Source organism: Cetorhinus maximus, chromosome 12 (assembly GCF_964194155.1).
Source record: "Cetorhinus maximus chromosome 12, sCetMax3.hap1.1, whole genome shotgun sequence".
Lineage (NCBI taxonomy): Eukaryota > Metazoa > Chordata > Chondrichthyes > Lamniformes > Cetorhinidae > Cetorhinus > Cetorhinus maximus.
In genome coordinates this window covers 39119797-39141189 of record NC_135890.1, presented here as the reverse complement: position 1 = coordinate 39141189, position 21393 = coordinate 39119797, and the positions used below count along the sequence as shown (strand labels likewise).

Here is a 21393-nt window from a genome sequence, read left to right as displayed (position 1 = left end):
AATCCTGCCATGACAGATGGTGGAATTTGAATTCAATAACCATCTGGAATTAAAGTCGTATAATGATGACCATTAAACCATTGTCGATTGTTGTAAAATCCTGTCTGGTTCACTAATGTCCTTTAGGGAAGGAAATCTGCCATCTTTACCTGGTCTGGCCTACATGTGACTCCAGACCCACAGCAATGTGGTTGACTCTTGAATGTCCTCTGAACAAGGGCAATTGAGGATGGGCAACAAATGCTGGCCTAGTCACATCCCATGAATAAATTTTTAAAAAAAATTGAAAGCTGTCCTTACAGAAAAGGGAAACATATAGGCTCCCATATTGACAGATGTGGGTTTCATAAGCATATGAGGAGTTTTGGTTAAGCTCAGTTACAGATTGTGTTCGAGTACAATTCTGCTGATGGCCCACAGCGCCTCATGGATGCCCAGTCTTGACTTGCTGGATCTGTTCAAAATCTATCCCATTTAGCACTGTGGTAGTGCCACACAACACAATGGAGGGTATCCTCAGTGTGAAGGTGGGACTTCATCTCCACAATGATTGTGTGGTGGTCACTGCTACCAATACCATCATGGACAGATGCATCTGCGGCAGGAAGGTTAGTGGGGATGAAGTCAAGTATGTTTTTCCCTCTTCTTGGTTCCCTCACAACCTGTCGCAGACCCAGTCTGGCAGCTATGTCCTTTAGGACTCGGCCAGCTCTGTTAGTAGTGGTGCTACTGAGCCACTCTTGGTGATGTACATTGAAGTCCCCCAGCCAGAGTATGTTCTGCACCCTTGCAATCCTCAGTGCTTCTTCCATGTGGTGTTCAACATGGAGGAGCGCTAATTCATCAGCTGAGGGAGGGCAGTACGTGGTAATCAGCAGGAGGTTTCCTTGCCCATTTTTGACCTGAAGCCATGAGACTTCATGGGGTCCAGAGTCAATGTTGAGGACTCCCAGGGCAATTCCCTCCCAACTGTATACCACTGTGCCGCCACCTCTGCTGTGTCTGTCCTGTCAGTGGGACAGGACATACCCTGGGATGGTGATGGTGGTGTCTGGGACATTATCTGGATGACTATGTCATGCTGTTGCTTGACTAGTCTGTGAATCAGCTCTCCTAACTTTGGCACAAGCCCCCAGATATCAGTAAGGAGGGCGTTGCAGGGTCGACAGGGCTAAGCTTGCTGTTGTCGTTTCTGATGGTCAATCCTGGGTGGTTCATCTGGTTTCATTCCTTTTTTTGAGGCTTTGTAGCGGCTTGATACAGCTGAGTGGCTTGCTAGAGTGGGTCTGGAGTCACATGTAGGCCAGACCAGGTAAGGATGGCAGATTTCCTTCCCTAAAGGGAGGAAATGTTCTTTAGTGACTAATGTCACTTTAGTGTCACTAAAGGACATCAGTGAACCAGATGGATTTTCATAACAATCGGCAATGGTTTCATGGTCATCATTAGACTGTTAATTCCAGGTTTTTATTAAATTCAAATTCCACCATGGATTTCGAACCCAGGTCCCCAGAGCATTGCCCTGGGTCTCTGGATTACTAGTCCAGTGACAATACCAGTACACCTCCCCCATCTTTTAAAGTATTACAGTACAGTATTTGCAATTAGAAATTGAGCCTGGCTGATGTATGTAAATGATATTCTCTTCCCTCCTTCCTTTCTCTCTTATTGCGTCCAGTCTTTGAGGCTCTTTGGGATAACACTATTCTTGTGTATTTGTTATAAGTTCAGCTGCTGTGTCACCGTCACTGCTACCAAACACCATTCAGTACTACTCTTCCATTGTGTCAGTCTCTCTTCTGCATATTTTTCTACACATCCCTTAATTATTGAAAAGCTTTAGCTCCTTAACACTTGAGATTTTGTACACTCAACTAGCTGTTTGTTAGATGGAAGACTGCCAAAGCTCAGTTTATCAAATAAAGTGCATTTTATTAAGACTGTATATAAGCCATGTTTTAAATTTCTGTTCTGTTTAAAATTCTGTTTAATGATACAGTAACAGATGAAAGAGAGATTCAGTCTGTCAAAGCAAGAAAAAAATTACCTTTAAAAGAACTATGCTTGAATTTAATTAAAATCACTAAAAGTTTAATGATTTTATATATAAACTCTGGATAATCTGTTTTCAAAAATTTTTACCTATGGTACTTTTGGAATGGCCAATTTTCTTTGAGCAAAGTCTAAATTAAAAAAAAATCTCAGTGTGGTCCAAGGCCCAAGCTCTGGAATACCCTCCCTACACTTCTTTTGTCTCTACCTCACTTTCCTCCTTTAAGACACTCCTTAAAACCTACCTCTTTGACCAAGCTTGTGGTCATTTGACCTAATATCTCCCAGCTGTGGCTTGGTGTCACACTTCGTATTATAATGCTCCTTTGGTAGTACAGAACTTGGGTATTGCTGAAAAAAGAGACACGTCGAAGCTTTTCATCTTGCACTCATCAGGACACTTCGCAAGAATACCAATATAAGGGGAAAACAACTATTTATATTGTATGTGAAGAGAGTGCTGATTGATTGGCAAGTGGACTCTGATTGGTGGAGGCGTTACCATAGAGAATGGACCAGTGACGGTGACTGACAGTTAACTGCCAAGCAATGTTTGAAACTTAAACCAGGAAGCTTGACCCTGATTGGTCAAGGCATTGCCCTGAGGAATAAGTCAGCAAATGGCTGTCACTTATTTTGTTTAGCTGAAACAGGTGCAATGTGTGTACATGTTCTTTCTGTTTGCAAAGAACAGGGCCCTGTATATTAATATACACACAAATGCACCACACTGTGCGCCTGACTGACAATCTTAAATTGGTTGTCAGTGTAATTCTTAGCACACTGAGGGTTATTTAGCAAATGTTGTCCAATCGCAGAATCACATCTAACATTGGACACTGGGTGGAATCGTCCCAGATTTCCACTAAGTGTGGTAGCAGGCAAGAAAAAGGATGGCTTACCTGCCGGCCACAATGGTGGCTTTTCACGCTGCATCATCCCAATCTCGCCTCATTAATTATGCAGCCACAGGAAACACATCATTTCATTGGCAGGCAGCCTCGGAATCTTCTGCCACACCATTACCTTGCTGTTTCCTTATTCTGGGTGCCATATGTAAACTGCAGTGCCCACACATTTCTCAAAGCTTGCAGCCCAGGATTGCTCCAGCGAAGAAAGCCAAGAGTAGTTTAGTGACCAGTCACTGGAATACTTTTTAGAGGCTCACCATGATGTCCTCCAACCCCACTCTGGCTGCAGAAGGCCCAGTAATCTGATCACTCTGGCTTGGGAGGTGGTGGCAGTGGTGGTCAGTGCCAACGTTGCACAGAGGAGGTTGGCCATCCAGTGCAGAAAGATGATGAATGATCTCATCCATGCCACCAGGGTAAGGCAACCATCTCATCATTCTAAACTCACACACTCACAAGGCCATCACATATTCACTGGCATCTCACTCACTGCCAGCTCAAGGGACATCATCACTCACTCTCTCACACACACACCCTCACATCTCCATCTGGCCTCATCTCCTCTGGAGACTGCCTCCTCAGCCCTCACCATCTTGAGGCCATTAGCACAGATCAACATGTGCCCCACACACACACCCTGGGATACCGCCCTTACTCAGTATAGTCGTCACCCTGCAGCCACTTCCCTTGCCTGGGCCCTTGGACGGTGAGGAGAGAGGAAGTGAAGGGGCAGGTGTTGCATCTTCTGCGTGGGCATGGGGAGGTGCCATAGGTGGGGGTTGAGGAGTAGGGGGTGATGGAGGAGTGGACCAGGGTGTCCCGGAGGGAACGATCCCTACGGAATGCCGCCAGGGGGGTGAAGGGAAGATGTGTTTGGTGGTGGCATCATGCTGGAGTTGGCGGAAATGGTGGAGGATGATCCTTTGAATGCGGAGGCTGGTGGGGTGATAAGTGAGGACAAGGGGGACCCTATCATGTTTCTGGGAGGGAGAAGGCGGCGTGAGGGCGGATGGGCGGGAGTAAATAATATGTTAAATTTTAAATAATATGTTGGGGTTGCAGATCCAGTGAAGGCTGGTGAGCACAAGTATGACAGTTGACTAGAAATCAGTATAGGTTAGAAAGCAGGTGAGGGAGTTTTCAATGAGTTAGGGAATTCAAACCCAGAGGGGATCATAAATGAGAATAAGCATTTGAACAGCTTTGAAGACTCAATTGGTGACTGACCAGCCAACCAGCCAGAATCGATAATGAATTCTGAAGAAGTAGGTCCAACATAGGGAACCAGGATTTTTCTCGCTCAGTTCCAGTTTCTGGGCCAATATTCTGCCCACATGGATGACCCATACACATACCTTCACTCAAGGTACATTCATTGTTATTCTCGTTATTACATCTGGAAAAAAAAAAATTTAATGTGGTGGTTCTAACACACAAATGGTAGTTGAAATCAGGAACTCTCCTCCCCATAAGGTTCAAGTTGAGTATTATATTATGGACACTAATGCCCATCATGTAGATCTGATATTGCATCTTGATCACCATTAAATGCTAGGACTATAATATCAAAGCTCTCCATAGCTACACAGAGCTGTAGCACTAACAGAGTACTTCTGTTATTTCTGTCATTTACAAAGAAACATTTTAAGACCCTACTGGCTCCACTCTTGGCCTTATTCCTTGAGGTGACCACAAGCTTGGATGCCAGCTATATTCTGGTTTTGGTCCACAGAGGTTCTGTATCTTCAATCCCAACAGTTTAAAACCCTCGCACTGTTGGTCTCAACACTGTCAGCTCATGTGAGTGCCCAACCAATTCAAACAGAGGCTGTTTCCTCTTAAAAATCTTACCTTTTCCACCAAATGTCCTCCAGTTGTCCACATATCTTAGCCTTTCTCTCTGATATAGATCCTCCAACCATAGATTGAGTGCAATTATCTTGTTATTCCTTTCCAGTGAGCCAGTGAGCACAGGTAGAGACACAGGACCATGATGCTAGTAACTTTGATCTTCATCAATTAACCAACTAAGTTGTCCTGCAGAACAAACTTTTATCAATATGTGGCAACATCAGTTCCGTGACATTCACCTTTAATTAGCTTATTTACTCTGTCTTGTAGATCCATGTGCTGGAAAATACATAACCCCTCCTGAAAAATACTGATCCATGCATTGCAGGCTGTGTGTGAGTCAAATGATGAACTCCCCAATGAGAAAAGCACATTGACTTACCTCCCTCTTGCTTGTCTGCCTGGCTATTAATGTTTTTTTCCTTTTGGTATGCTTTTCATTTCTTGACTGCTTGGCTGGGACTGTTAGGTGTAGAAGGAATGTCAATCTAATGAAAAATTCCTAATTTCTCAATTCTCACTTTATAATTGTAACCCCCTCATCAGTGGCATCATTTTAGACTAATGAATTCACACTACCTTTTGCATTGGTTTATGTCCTTCCTAAAGTGTCTAAAGCACAACACTCTACTGTGGCCCAATGAAGAACTTACCACCTTGCTTTTTTACTTTCAGTCTTCAGGTAGAAAACCAAGGATTCAAATTTTCCATTTTAATGGCTCTCTGTACTTACACTGCTACCTTTAATGGTCTGACTACCTGCACAGCAATTTCTCCAGTTCAAATCTTACCATTTGAAGTGCATTTCCCTTTCTCTATTTTTGCCTCAAAAATGTATCACTTCATTCTTTCTACATTGAAATACATCTGTGACCTGTCTGCCAAGACTTCTGCTGATATACATGTGCAGCACTGGCAATCTTCATCAAAATTCACCATATCCCTCAATCTGGTAAATCAGCAAATTTTATTATTCCCTCAATTCTAAAGACCAGGTGATTTATATAGTATTTCTGCTCACTTTTCCAACATTATCTTGGTATCGTCAGCTTATGATCATTACCTCCTATGTTCATTTGCTTTGATTAATGCACTTTTACTACCTCTGTCTTCTGCCTTCCTGCATGTGAGCAGTACTACATTAGTGCTGGAGTTAATTCAGGCTCTTTAGAGTCCCAGAGAGTTATCACCAAAGATACAACAAAGATAAAGATAGGGACAGTGGGAGAGTGAACCATGAATTCATGGGAGTAATTTTCATCTTCAGTTTAAAACAAGTGGTTGTGGATTGGCCTCTCATTATAGACTCTGCTTGAGTTTTCTTTTCAATATAGGGCCCATGGCAAGGTCACCATGAAGAGCAGGGCCCTGAAGAAAACACAGAAGCAGAGACTGGATGCCTTTGGAGATCTGTTTGAGGAGGATGTTAGATAACAGTTGTTAGCTTTGGGACATCTCATTAAGTGGCTTAGTGTCAAATTTTGTTTGATAACATTCCTATGTGAAACATGCCATATCGATACAAGTTATTGTTACAAGGATAGAGTGATCAACACTGACACAATGGACGTGACAGCAGAGCATGCTTTGATGAGAATTTTAGACAAGGAACGCTTGAAATTCTGCACATTTGGAAGGAGACGGAATAGATCCTAGCTGGGAAATGACTAGATGTACAGCCAAAGTGGAAGTGGTGGGATTGCATATAGCAGAGTGATAACATGTAGACAGCTAGGTAAAATGTGGTGGCACAATCTTGTGGCATTAGCAAGTGACCTGAGAGCATTTTACGTATTTAAGATCTTTAAGAGAATTTGTAAACTCGATTAACAGCAAAATGTTCAATATTAACAGAAAGTCTAAGAAAAGGGAGGGCAATTCAAACTTTGATAATAAAAGATGAATACACATTTATAATATAACTGAGGGTAACCAAAAGTCTGCAATAGTCTACCCGCAGGGTATTGAAAACAGTTGATATTCTAAATTTAAAGAGGCTGATGGATACATTTTTGAAAGATGGAATATTGGAGGTAGAGTAGAATAAGTGGTCCGTGATCTTTGCGACAAGCCATATGGACATGGTAATTTCCTGTCCTGTGTGGTTCTGTGTTACATTGTGGTGCAGAATAAGTAAAATTTAGGCATGTCTAGTATTTATTGTGGGTAGCTATGGTGAACCTTGCTTCATTGCCTTTGGCATTTTAGAAAGAATTTCCACAGTTTTTCTGAAAATTATCTGCAGTTATTTTTGTGTTTTTGCTTAAATTGTAAGTGATTGCGGAGGCTGTGCACAAATTTGCATCATTTAATAAACAGAGTGTGCATATTTGGATCTGATGATCTTTTGTCACCTTTCTTATATTTATGATGAAAGCTTGGCTGACTGAACTCAAGTTGTAGTAAAGAATAAAAGTGGAGCTTTAGTCTCAGTGGAGCAATAGCAAACCACAATCAGCAGTAAACATGTGGCAACATTAATTCGTATATGGTGGGATAAAGATAATAATTTTTCTCTATATTCAGTTCCTATATACTACAGCATAAATTATGTCCCATTAAAATATGCCCGTCTTCATGTCCTTTGATGTGCAGTAAAAGTGTGACCATGTATGTTTATGCTAAATGAAACTCAGCAGGTTGATAAGGAAGCTCCAATTAATTGGTTATAAAACAATGTAGGGATATCACCATGAGAATTACTTTTATGATATAAATTACTGCATACAAAGGCTTTGATTTGTTCATGAGCTGCTAACAAATCCTTTCATCACTCAGTTTCCTCAGCAACCTGCATTAAAGAATGCATTAAACAAACATCTTTCCCTTTAGGTAGCATATGTAGACTAATGATTAAGACAGATTGAAAAAGAAATTGTCACAAATTATAAAGGGAAAAAAATGAAAATGATAGAAATCCAAAAGAAAAACAAATTGCTAGAAATACATAGCTGGTTGGTCAGCAGCTTATTTTAAGGACCTTTAGCTTGAAAAGTTGATTCCAATGCTGAAATATTACATACCACAAAGGTTTATTACTACAGCTATATCCTTTTGTCTGAGGTAAAAGATCATATATATATATATATATATAAAAAAAAGATTAAACATCGTCAAAAATGCTGAAGGAACAATTGAGCATCTTAATAACATCAAGTAAAATGAGCCGCTAAATTTGGGAATCTTTATTTTGCAACATTGTGTATAAATAAGTTATACTGTTTGAATTGCGAATCCTACCAGAACTGCCATTCTGTATGCTCACTTTACAGTGAAGCAAAACTGTTTTACAATTTGCATCAGGCATTACCTCACTAAGCTGTTTTTTGCTCAGACCACATTGAGAGAGACTGAACACTACATAAGAATATGCAAAACAAACAAGATATCCATTTCAGATCACAAGGGGTTATTATTGCCACATCTCTGGGTTACAACTTTTTTTAAAAAGCTGTCTCAATAAATATGAGGCAATGTGAGTTGTCTTCCATAAAGAGATTTTCAGACCACATAGGAGTGACTGACACAACTGAACCCAAGATGGAACTATTTCAGACCCGGACCATCAGAAAGGAGCACACTAATCTACAGGAATTCTTAGCTGACCCTTGCAATCTGTCTGTTGTTATCTTGTTAGGATCACATATGGAGGATTATATCCACATCATTAACTGATCGTGATCCAGCCACAACTCTGGGGATTGGAGAGACATAGACTTGAGCCTTCTGCTTGTTTGTTGAAGTATAGCACAATAATGATTAATTAATGCCACCTTTAGTAAATAATGGAAAATAGCCAAAGGAGCACTTCTCACTACCTCTGCTTCTGAGAGCCCTACATTACTTATAATGTTATAAGAACAATACCATGTGGCAAAGTGGACACAAGTCTCACAATAGAGCAAAGGTCACGCAACTAGTCAGGATGTTGTAAAAAATTAGAATCACAGAATCGTTATGCTGCAAAAGGAGGCCATTCGGTCCATCGTGTCTGCACTAGCTCTCCGAATGAGCATTATGACTCAGTGCTATTCTCCTGCCTTTTCCCCATAACCCTGCACATTGTTTCTATTTAAATAATCACCTAATGTCCTCTTCAATGCCTCGATTGAACCTGCCTCCACCACACTTCCAGGCAGTGCATTCCAGTCCCGAACCACTCGTTGCGTGAAAAAGTATTTTCTCACATCGCATTTGCTTCTTTTGCAAATCACTTTAAACCTGTGCCCTCTTGTTCTTGATCCTTTTACGAATGGGAACAGTTTTTCCCATATCAACTCTGTCCTGCCACCTCATGATTTTGAACACGTCAAGGGGTTTGTCACTTGGCAAAATCCTTATAAAACAAAGTGAAGAGAAGTTATGTAAAACTACCTCAGAAATCTTTGAAAGGGTTTCCCTCGCTATCATCAGTGGCATATTCATAGTATGTGGATATAATTAATTAAGTATATGATTTGTTTTAAGCTGCAAATACATTTAATATTATTATTCACTAACAGCAATATGTCTAGCAAGGAGTCCACTATTTTTACCAAGCCACCTTTGCTATTCATTTACCCACAGAACAACAGGAAAAAAAAATCACATGTCTGGTCCTATTACTATAGCTTTGCTGGTGGAAGCTCGTGACAAGGTTGAACAATCATCATCTCTGGAGAGTTCATGGTTCAAATGAGAAGACTCAATGGGGGGGTGCAAAAAACAGCAAAAAAGTCAAAAGAATAAAAATTGTAAAAATAAATCAGTAAAATTAGGGGAGAAGTTCTGCTGCTGGCCTCAGTTTGATTTCATTTTCATTTTTACAAACATCAGCAAATCCATGGCAACACATTTAAAACTGCAGCTTGAATCATGCTTAACCAGCTATTACCTCCCTAAAGATCTTTAATAGACGGGTACCTTTGTCAATAACTACTATAGTAATAGCTTCTCAGACAGAAAAAGGTCACATACAGGTGGGTCCATGTAAGCTTTGTGCACCAACACAAAAGAAGATTAGGCAAATTATGCAAAGATTTCAATATGAAATACAAGAATGCAGAAGAGGCTTTTGTTAATACGTTGACTGGCATATAAATGGCATTGGAAATCTGATACAGAAGTCTAAAGTTTCACTGCTTATTACCTCTTGTGCAATGCCTCACGAAGGCATTAATATCAAATATTTTTTTAAATTTCAGAGGGAAAAGTAGTTCCCTACTGATGGGAACAAAAATACCTCTTTCACTGCTGCTTAATCCAAATGTGCAGAAAACTTACTAATATCAGGGAAGTGGGAGTTGCTGGAGTAGTCTTCACTCAATTATCTCGTTTTGATTTTTGGACTGAAAGCAATTTACAATTAATGACATGCCTTCCTTCATTTCAGTGATGTCAGCAATCCCATGAGAAGTTCTGTGATTCATAAATGTCGTTATCAGATAAAATGAAGGGTTGGCTGCTCTTGACAGGTTCCCACAGTCTATTGTTCACTGCTAACCAGAGGATAAAGTATTATTTGGAGGTACAGTCCAGCAAATAGTTGGTTGGACAGTTGAAGAAAACAAATGTGCATTCTGTCAATTACGAATTAGCTGAACACATGCAAAACTTTTAAATTTTGTAATTTTCTATTTCGAAATTATCACCCACACTCTCATTTATATTATCCTCAGTCATGAACAATAATCTACTGATAAGCTGACTAATTTATTTCAACTGCATAAGAAAGGCACTCTTAAAGGGTTTCCCTTTGCCCAATTCTGCCTCTTTTATTCCTTTGCCCTAGACTGAAAATATTTTATTTTCAGTTAGTTCTTCTTCCCTATTCCACCCCCTCCCTCCCCCCGCACTTTTCTTCAGCAAACTGACCGCTGCAGAAGTATAATTGCAAATGGAAACCCAAGGCTAGGCATTTGGGAGTTTGAAAGTACAGTTCTAAGTGACTGGTGGAAGAGTTTTGTCTAGGGTGTTTTATGATCAAGACCACTGAGTAGAGAGGACATATTGAGGGGGTATCCATTAACATGATAGGGGAGTTTATATGGAGAGCAGTGAAATCAGGGCCAAGGGAGCAAGGTGAGTTGAAATGGACAAATGTACCAAGGTGAATGCCAAATTCCTACTGGTATTTGTGTGTTTACCCTTTGAGGGATTTGGTCTCAGAAAAAAACCTGCGTGTATTGTAAATTGAAATTGAATGGTCATTCTAAGGTATTTGTTCTGGTCAGTAAGAAAAAACAGGCAGAAGAAAATACATAACTTGGACAGATGGAGTTAATATCATTCTGTCCTCCCCCAAAGACTGATTAAGGGAAAACAAATACATTTTGATAATAGCTACTGGGAACACAGAATGTGGAATAGGCTCTATAATATAGCACTTTCTTCTTTCAGTCAAATTATTGAAGTACAACAATATAAGATACAAGTTAATAACTATCTGTTGAGTAAAATTAAGAGGATTCCTTACAGCTGGCTGAGAGCAAAGTGTTTTTGATCAGTCTGAAATGGGGAGACATTCAGGGACAGAAGACAAAGAACTCTTTGCAGCATCCTGGGCTGGTGCTTGCCCACTGTGGAATACAATTTGTTATATAGATTGGCCAGGATTTTACAGTTAGCATGCGGGGGCGGGGCCAACATGCCGGTGTGTAAAATGATGCGTGATGATGTCGGGCGTGCGTCCCGACATCATTGCGCTGTCTCACGATGTTTCGTTTGGTGGGCGCGCGCCGGAGTCAGCTGCGTGCCTGCTGATAATTCATAGGCCGATTAAGGCCATTAATGAAGTAATTAATGTCAAATTTACGCTGCCCGTCCAACCTTACGATTGTTGGACAGGCGAAAAGGCGAAGCGGCCTTTACGTATTTTAGGAAACCTCATCCATGAGCAGAATGAGGTTTCCTAAAGCGTTTACGAGTTAAATAAAAACAAAATTCTGAAAAATAAAAACATGTCCCATCTCATGTGACACAGACACACGAAGGGACATGTTTCATTAAATTTTTATTCCATTTATTTACTTTTTTCTAATTGCTTCAAACTCCCTGAGGCAGCTCCATGCTCTCCCGACTCGACTCTCCCTCCTCCCCCTGCCTGCACAGGTCATCCTACTGCTCGCGTATTACGCTGGGCGGGCCTTAATTGGCCTGCTCACAGAAAATGGCGGTGCGGAGCCAATTGCGGGCGGCGGTCAGCTCCGCGACAGCCCCTGCCCACTCCCGCCGAGCCCGCCCGACACAGGAAAAATTCAGGCCATTATGTATTTATTTCCCTGTAAAGTATAAATAAATATTTCATCATGTTTGAAGAAAAAGTTGAGTGTTTTGATTGAATTTAATTGCAGTCTGTACAAATATTATGGATTTAAGACACGCCTGCATGTTCAAGTGACTTTTTTTTGATTGATTAGATGCATCTTTGTGATAATCAAACTTCTGTCATGTCCTTTGAAAACAGACGTATGATTCAGACTTGAAGATTTTAAAGTCAAGATGTGAAAAAGTTGTAATTTCATAAACTTGGCTATCGCTTCTTGATGAGGTAATCTGTCCCCAGGCAGATCTGCCAGCGGTACTTGCTAACAATTGCTGAGATGTGTGACAAAAGCCCGACTCACTTTCTCACAAGTTGGAAATCTCTCAGCTCTGCTCAGACACTCACTCTATTAAGAACGTGCTACATGAGGAATAATGGGAGTGCTCGTGTTCTGGAACCCACTGCAAAGCACACTGATGTTTTAGTATTTTGTGTGTTTTTGACAGCAATTAGTATTCATTTAAAAACTTCCTACAGGACTGTCTAGTAGTCAGAGATGTCAACACAGGTAGATGGAAAAAGTCAAAATCTCTTTATTTTACAACTTTGTTTCTCTGTACGGTGTTTCCAGTGTTTTGCATGTTAATAAATATCATACATCTGTTTTTTTTTTAAAAAAGTCCAGTTTTCATCATAAAATTTAAAAACATCTTGCTTTAAAATGTGCCATGAATAAAACTGTATTAAAGGTTAAAGAAACAGTCTGAAATAAAGGCAAAAGAATTTACTACAGCAGGTGAGTCACAATATACAAACGGAACTGTTCTGATAGTTTCTATCTAAAATAATTAAAACCAAATCTACAGTATTAATAATGTCAAATATTCACAAGTATCCAAATAAAACAAGCAAGACTGGTTGGCAAATACCCTTCCTGGTCAACTCTGGTGAACTCTCCCTCACTTTCCCCTCCCATCTTCCCTGCAGACCAACAAAGGTGCTTGAACTAAAAGTGAATTTTTATAAGTCTCAACACAAAAGCTCAAGTGCATAGTTAAGCTAAAAATGGGCCTTGTTTGATTCCTAAATTTTCCAATAATTTTGTCTTAAAAGTTACATATTCAAGTTCTATTTCTCTTATAAATTGTTACAGCTTTCTCTTAATAGAAAATGTTGACTTTACAATATAAACACACCAAATTCAAGTAAAATTGTGCAATCTTCTAATCTTTATAAAAGTTAGAAGATTTACTTATTCAGCAAACCTCTTGTAATCAAATTAACAAAATCAAAACAATTTAAGCATGTACAAATGACTTCTCTGGAGTTCTGACTTACAAAATATATAAAAGTATCTATACATCTTAGAATTTTGTTGTACAAAAGGCATTCATTTTATGACTACACCCTCCCACCCTTGAGGCAAATGATGAGATGGAAGGACACTTGCGACTAACCACTTCAACTGATGTGAGGCCATATCCTGTTTGAACCGATTTACTGGCACGGCCAATATGGAGTCCAACCATTCGTTATTGAGGCATCGTATAAGACATAGTGCTTTTTTGAAAAAAAAAACAGTAGATCAGGCTGGCTGCAATTCACCCAGAGGACTGAACTTGAGGCAGTGGAGCACTTCAGGTTTTACCATGGGATTTGTCCATTTCCTCAGTATTTCCAATTTATCCACAATCAGTTGAGCTGCGCAGTGATTACATGTCTGTTCTATAATTTGGCACGAGTCAAATATGCATCGTTGAAAGCCGCATATATCTGTCCTTCCAGTTCCATAATTGTATTTTTTTTTCCGACATTCCATGGGCCTTATTCCCCATTTGCCGTCACTGGCTGGAAGAAAATCCTATTCATGTAGACAACACCAACACACCACAGTGCAATGATGGAGTCTGAGGCACGCAGGAACTGAGATCTCCAATGGCGAGAATTCTCGTGGGTCCAATCATCCTTCTGATCTCCTGATGGGTCAGATTGAGGTTTCATTACTTCCTCTGGACATGAGAAAAGGAAGGGGAGACATGCAGAATCATGGTTATGTTGTACCAGCAGGTGAGTTCAAAGTGAAAGCTTGCACTGAAATTGGCATGCAGTTTCAAATTAGTGAAATACAGGCAAAGGTTTAAAACAAAGTTTATGCAATCTCATTTTAAAAGTGTGAGAAACAGCAAAGTTAGTTTACAAAGACAAATAATAGTGTTGTTGTTATGTTACATCCCAAGGTAATGCTGTATAACTCCAGATTTAAAATTTAATATTCAGTGTTCCGGATGATAGTACTTTAATATAATTTCTCAAGCTCACCTGTCTTGCATTTACGAAAAATAAACCTGCAATTGTTCATCAAATTAAGCCTTCTAATTTATGATCAAAATTAAAATTATTCTCAGTTCATGTACAATTTGATCATTACTTGCAGATAAAATAACTGAAGTTATTGTTAGCATTTCTATGTAATTATCTTAAATTATATGAAATTGTAAAGTCATTAGAAGTAATGAAATGGTTTAGTTGTTAAAAATTTTGGGGTTAATAGTTAATGTAGCATGCAGCTTGCATTTCAATGCAGAGCACAATATATATAGGATGTTCAGACCAAATTAGCACAACTAAGTCTATATTTTCTGAGTTAACATATCACCATGGTTACTTAGGCTTACCAAAACATACAAATATTATTTTAAATGATGTTAAACTATTCCAGTAAGATATTTCCCAAGTCACACTGAAGCAGCACTAAGCACAAACAAGCCACATTTAGATGTGGATCAAGATGGTCTCCCTCTCCATATTAATAAAGCCCAGTGAATATATACTCATGTGATACTGTTAATTGAACAGTCATTATTTAGATTATATTAAAGTTACAATCTTCAAGAAAAAACATTTGCCATATCTCTTTTCCATTGCCTTAAAAAACTACATCAAAATTAAGTAAATTGCCTCAAAATACATCATTGTTTCATTGCATAGTTAAAACATGCGTGCAATATTTTTGTGACAAAAACAAATCACTGCAGATACTAGTTTCCCTTCAAAATCCATTACCAAGTGGTAAACGTGATGGGGAATTACAGTGGTAATATCCTGATGCCAGAAAATGCTTACATCTTCTGACACCCATGGAATAAATAATTGGTCATCTTCCATTTGTGTGGAAGAGCGCAAATGCTTTCGTGCCAGTGGTACTTCTTACCAATCAGCATTCTTAATAACAACTTATATTTATACAGCACATTTAACACATTACAAAGGCCCAAGGCGCTTCACTGTAGTATTATCAAACAAAACATGACACTGAGTTACATGAGGAGATATTAGGTTAGATGACCAAAAGCTCGGTCAAAGACGCAGGTTTTCAAAAGCGTCTTAAAAGAAGAAAGCAAGGTGAAAAGGTGGAGAGGTAAAAGGAGGGTCTTCCAGAGCTTGAGAGCTAGACAAATGAAGGCGTAGCCACCAATGATGCAGTAATTAAAATTGGGATGCTCAAGAGGCCAGAATTAGATAAATGCAGATGTCTTGAAGGGTTGTGGGGCTGGAGGAGATTACAGATATAGGGAGGGGGCGAGGCCATGGAGGGATCCCACGGAGAGATGGTGAACCCAAGATGTCGAGGTGACATGGCTTCTGGTGCTCATCAGTAACTGGCCTTTCTCAATAAACAAGCTAAGTAAAACACTTCAATCAGTGCAGTGTACCTGATTTAATACAACTGTTACTATACTGTAAACTTAATTAATTATACAAAAATACTAAGAAAGGACACTATATAAATGAAATTGTACAAAATACATTACAGTTTTTTTTAGAAACAATCTGCTCAGTTTCCCAATGGGTTAGGTTGCAAGGCAGTGCGCATCTAGCAGTCTAGAGGATGTGTAGCTTGGTTCCCAGTTTGTGTCAAGTTAGCTGTGTTTGGATTGGTACAACTGATTTCTGTGCCACTGAGGGAAATTAGCCAGGGTTCCTGCTCCTGATCATTATATTCGACTTTTGCTTGAAAGTGCACATGAACATCAGGCAACAACAGAATTGGTATGGTTGTGATGCCATTAATGGCAAAATAGTCAGTCTATGTGCACTGGCTGGGTTAACCCACAACAATAAAGACTTGGCCAAGGTATGGGAGAGGGTAGGACTGTTGGGGTTTATGTACCATACTCCAGCAGGGATCAATGTCTTGAACAGACAAGGAAGAAAGATAATTCACATAATCAAATAAGTTAAAACAAAAATAATTATACCCCTCCAATAATTCAGGGGCAAATATACCATGTGGTGAGGTACAAGGAGTACAAAACAGGAAGGCTTGTAGGTTCAATCTGGGCTGAGTTGGCAGATGCCGGGTTTTTTCAATTGTCAAAGACATTGGTCTGGGAGGAGAGTTGGAAAAATCAGCCAGGATTCACACTGCTAACTGTACAGTGACTCTTGCTGCAAAGTGCAAATGCGAACCTTGGTTGAAGACAGGATTCAGCTCTAAAATGTTATATCACCCCTTCCCTCTTCAAAAATCAATACACACATGTTGAAGAATCTGCCACCATTGACTGACAGGATTCATACATACAAGGACTAGTCAGATAGCTGACATATCAATCAGCTGTTAGCACTCATGAATCTATGCCTTAACATGAGTCACCACCTTCAGTAGGGTAGATAAAAAGGTGGAGAAAATTGGAAGGGGAAAAAAAAGTCATGTGGGAAACAAAAATATAAACAATGATTAAATAATAACACTTTTTACAGCTAAAATCAAAGACTGGTTTTATTTTAAAGAAAGCAAACTAGGGGATAGTTTGCTGTTCTATGAGATACTGTACCTTGTAACATAACATACAGTATCTAGCAACCAGCACTTAAAAGCCAAGTAACCAATCTAAATAGACCAGCTACTACTTGAGTAAAGCTCGGGGGTGTTTTCTGGGCCTTATATTCAGACTATTCAGTTCTCGAAATGTAGTGTCTGTGAGGTTTTATGGCGTGTCTAGTCATACACCTCTTCTAGGTATCTACAATCTTGGCAGTTACCTCATGGTACTTTATAAATTATATAACAAAAATAAATCCCTTCAGGTACTTGGTTTAATGGAGTTTTTCAGTTCTGTTGCTAGGACACCAACGTTATGGAAAAACCAGAGACAGTAAGATTAATTACTGTGGCAAATGTTTCTGGAGTATTAACAGACTGCTATTGTATGGGTGACACCATTTTGCACGAAGATCACATTCAACGTATAGAAACTACAATATTTGGCACAAAAAGTTATTTTTGTCAAGGAACAGCATTTTTAAATGTTGTTAGAAGAATTAGTATTCTAACATCAATCTATTAGGAAAAACATGTCTAGAAATTACTGCAGTGCGATATTAGCATATATGTGATCAACATATTCTTTTGATATCTCTTTGTCCAATTTATAATAGAAGTGTTGAGCTTTTTCTTTCGTTGGGGTAAGCAGCATAGTAATATCATATGAGCATATTTTGAAATGGAGTTTAACTCATTGTTGTAACAGTACTACACCTGAGCCAAGAGTGCTCACCATACATAGAGTACTGAAATAGGGAAATAGTTCATTGTCTAACACTAATGTCTGCTGCTTTGATCAGCACTAAATTTACCAATATTTAAAAAAGGTAAATACAGGAAAAAAACCAAAAGTTTTTGGTAAAGTTCTTGAGTAAAAGAGATATGGGATAATTAGATAGCGAGGAGGAAAGTGAACGCTGAAGGCTTGAACAGAGGGGGCAGTCTTGTGTGACAGTCCTTTTATTTTAAAAACTGCAGCTCATGGCAACCCGAGTGGTTCTTCTGACATTGCCTGGAGCCAGAAGTAAACGCCTCAATTTAAGAAGTTCCAACTCACTTTTATTTCGGGGTTTGACAACTTGCTGTAGTCTCGATTTTTGTTCCACCCCAAAGGAAAATGGCAACGCTTGGAAACATGGGACGCAGTGTCGAAGAGACCTGTAAGATTCAGCTCTCCCAAAACTGACTGTGGTGGAATGACAGGGTATCATTTCCAAAATGTTTCTTATGGGAATGAATGGGTAATTGGATCCCATTTATGGTGGAGGCCTCAGCACTTCCTTGACCAGGGAATATGTAGGGCATATGGAGACCCATAAAAGACAGAAGGTCACCTTAAATAAGATATAAAGAGGCTAAAAAGACGGTGCATTCCAACCCAACTGCAAACTAACCGCATTTCTCACATTGCCAGTGTTTAAAAAACTAATTAATGTATTTGTTACTTCAGTTGATTGGGAGAGAAAGCACGGCCGCTGGATAAGGATAAATCTCCATACATAAATGAATAAAGTTACTTCATGGGGGCGTGTGAGGGAAGGTGGTCCATTTTTAAAAAATGAATAATTAAGACCTACCACTCTATCAACTATGCCATTATACAAATGTACAATATAATGAATGTATGTCTAATGTGATATTTCACTTAAAACTTCATTTAAGGGCTTAAAAGTATACAGAGTTTTGGCCAGTCTCCTGTTGCATATCTGATGGAAGAGCCTGGCTGAAGTGAATCCCACCAGTGGGGTCCAGAACAGGAAAACAGCCTGGATGCCTCAAGAGAAATTTGTACTTTTAAAAATTCTGATCTTCAATTATGTATTTTATCTGAGAACAGGTGCAGAATAAAAGTTCTAATCATATAATAAGAGAAATATCTGGGTTTATACTTGCTTTAAAATTAAATTGAGCAGGGCGGTGGATTTAGGAATGGCACTGTTAATATATTCACCCACTGTAGAACATATAAATCATAATCATAAACAGTACAGCCAATAATGGGAGCAAAGATTTCTATTATCCTGAGTAACAGTGGAACCAATCTTGACAGAATATGACTGCTCACAAAGATACCCTTTCATAATAATATAACTAAGCATGTAACGAGGGAAGGCCAGTTACTTTATCAAGTCAGGTCATTCCACAGAACACAAGTTTACCTTATTGGAGACCCAATCCACTTACTTAATTTCCTACATAATTCCTCCCTGATTTGCAAAGATAATCAAATAAATCTGTAGAATGTCTATCCATCCCCATATTTCCATTATTCAACTTACTTTTCACAAATGACATTATTTTGGTTCCAGCAGCACAGGAATGTTTGTGTTCCATGGAGTATTGGGTTATCGCTGGTCATACATATTCTTATGACCTACAATTTCCTTCTAAGCCATGTGTTTGTTATTTTCTTTCAACTAATCCTTAATAATTTATTACAATTTACACATTTTGAATATTTTGTTCACTTTTGTGCACATTACTTTCAAGGAAAATTACAGAGGGTCCAGAGTATAGTTACCAGGGTGATTTTGGGCTCTAAGAAAAACTTAGATCCTAATCTTACTGAATTTATTTTCATTTGCTTAAAGGTGGTTGGGAGAGTATTACTCAAGCATTTAGATAGTTGACAGGTACAGATAATGTAAATGGACTCATCTTCTCTTCTGGGCCATTCCTAAGTCAAGATGCTTTAAGGAATCTGGAAGATCCCATAAGAAAAATCCCTTTATATCCCTTTAAGGGAAGAATCTTCCGGTTGTCCCAACGTCACCACGCGTCATTTAGATTTTCTGTTCGGTGGGCGCGCATCCAAGGCAGCTGCGCACCTGCCGAACTGTCAAAGGTCTATGAAGGCCTGTTAAAAACTAATTAAAATAGTTAAATGAACTGTCCATCCAACCTTAAGGTTGGCGGACAGGTGAAGAGCTCAGGCGGCCTTCGCATTTTTCATGAAACCTCATGCATGGGTGGGGTGAGGTTTCATGAAGTTTTTATAAAAAATAAAGTTTTCCATTAATGTTCCTTGACATGTCCCAGCTCACGTGACATTGTCACACGAGGGACACGCCTTAAAATATTTTCTTTCTTTATTTAGCTTTTAAAAACTTTAACTAATCTCGCTAAGGCACCTCTGTGCCTCAGGGAGATTTTTGCACTCTTTTGCGCGCATGCGCAGGCCCCGACTCAGGGAATCCCTCCCCGTCTGCACAGGGAGCGCACAGCGTTTCCGGGTGCGTGTCACATGTAAAATGGTGACGCGGACCCAAATGGGGGCGCCGTTCGGGTTCACGCCTGCTCCCGCCCAATCCCCCAATGGGGGGAAAATAGTGCCCTAAGAAAAAAGTAGATCATAGCAAGACTGGGGTCAATGAATGAACTGATCAATAGCCAAAAAGAATTATTTTAAATGACAGAAGGGATCAAACTAGTGAGAATTGGAATACTCACAAAAAAAGCAGTTGAAGATGGACAATGGGTGTTGACTGGCAAAAGGAAAATATTAAGTGCCCGTGGTCTATTAGAAATAATAGGTTTGATGATTTTGGCATCTTAATGAGTGCTTCAACAAAAGATATTCCTTAAGGTAGTTGCGCAAGTGCTAAAGATGGTAGGGTCCAGTGTCCTGCTCACAGGCTATATTGTTTACTTTACCTCAGGATAAATATCCCATTTTGCCCATGATACTCACTCTGACTCGGAGGTGTCTCCATGAACAGTGCTTGTGCCCGTTCTAATACTCATGGGTATAGGCGTCATCCCATTTAACTGATCTCGTGATTGTTGCCTGCTTGGCTGCTTTATCAATATGCTCGTGCGGGTCCCATCACTGGACCCTATTGAGGAAGTCCGTGAAGATATAGCTGTTGGTTTACAGTTAGAGAGTTCATTGTGTATTTGATTTATTCGATTCTTTTCTTTTAAAGGTGGAGGGTATGTGACTTTATTTTTAAGGATCCCTGTGACAGAGAAGAATTACAAAATTTAGTAACAACTGGCCAAGTATTTCTTAAAATAACATTTCATCATATCAAAGAATTCATTTCAACAATGTATTTTTAAATATTAATGTTCAGAGATACCTCTAATGAAACACCACCAAGAGTTAAGCACAGCTATACTTCCTCTTCATTTTCTTTGCGCAACCCCAATCCCATCACGCATAACAACATTGGTGATTAAGAAGGCTGGACAACCAATTTGTGGATGCCAGTGATACCAAATCAATGCTCTAGGCAATGTGGAAGTATCAGATTGATCTTCACTCCATTCAGTTGGCCTAATTGAGATTTGTGGTAACCATTCTTATTTGGGATTTAAGTGATGCCATTATTAGAGCCTTGTATTATGATAACTGGGCCAGTTCAGAGAAACTTACATTACATAAACTTTAACATCAGTGACAAAGAGCAGTCTAAGCAATAATCCAATGACTGGGGTAGGGGACTTTCCTCTCTGGATTTGGTTTTTTAAATAAATTTTACATGGACTGAAAGATATGCCCCAAC

General features: G+C 39.4%; 1 protein-coding gene across 11 annotated transcripts in view; it reads right to left on the bottom strand.

The window, feature by feature from the left end:
- Nucleotides 1-12628: 12628 nt before the first annotated feature.
- Nucleotides 12629-21393, bottom strand: part of celsr1a (cadherin EGF LAG seven-pass G-type receptor 1a) — a 365300-nt gene continuing 356535 nt past the window's right edge. For 6 of the 11 annotated variants that reach the window (XM_078553370.1, XM_078553374.1, XM_078553367.1 and 3 more), the window contains 2 exons: nt 20577-20844; nt 12629-14066 (listed from right to left, as the gene is read on the bottom strand). In XM_078553370.1, the coding sequence (XP_078409496.1) occupies nt 14042-14066; nt 20577-20844 (293 nt within the window). In that variant the 3' untranslated portion in view covers nt 12629-14041. Of the gene's footprint in view, nt 14067-16344; nt 16446-16517; nt 16718-20576; nt 20845-21393 lie in introns of those variants that run through there. The other 5 variants (XM_078553368.1, XM_078553373.1, XM_078553378.1 and 2 more) reach the window with 4 other exon arrangements.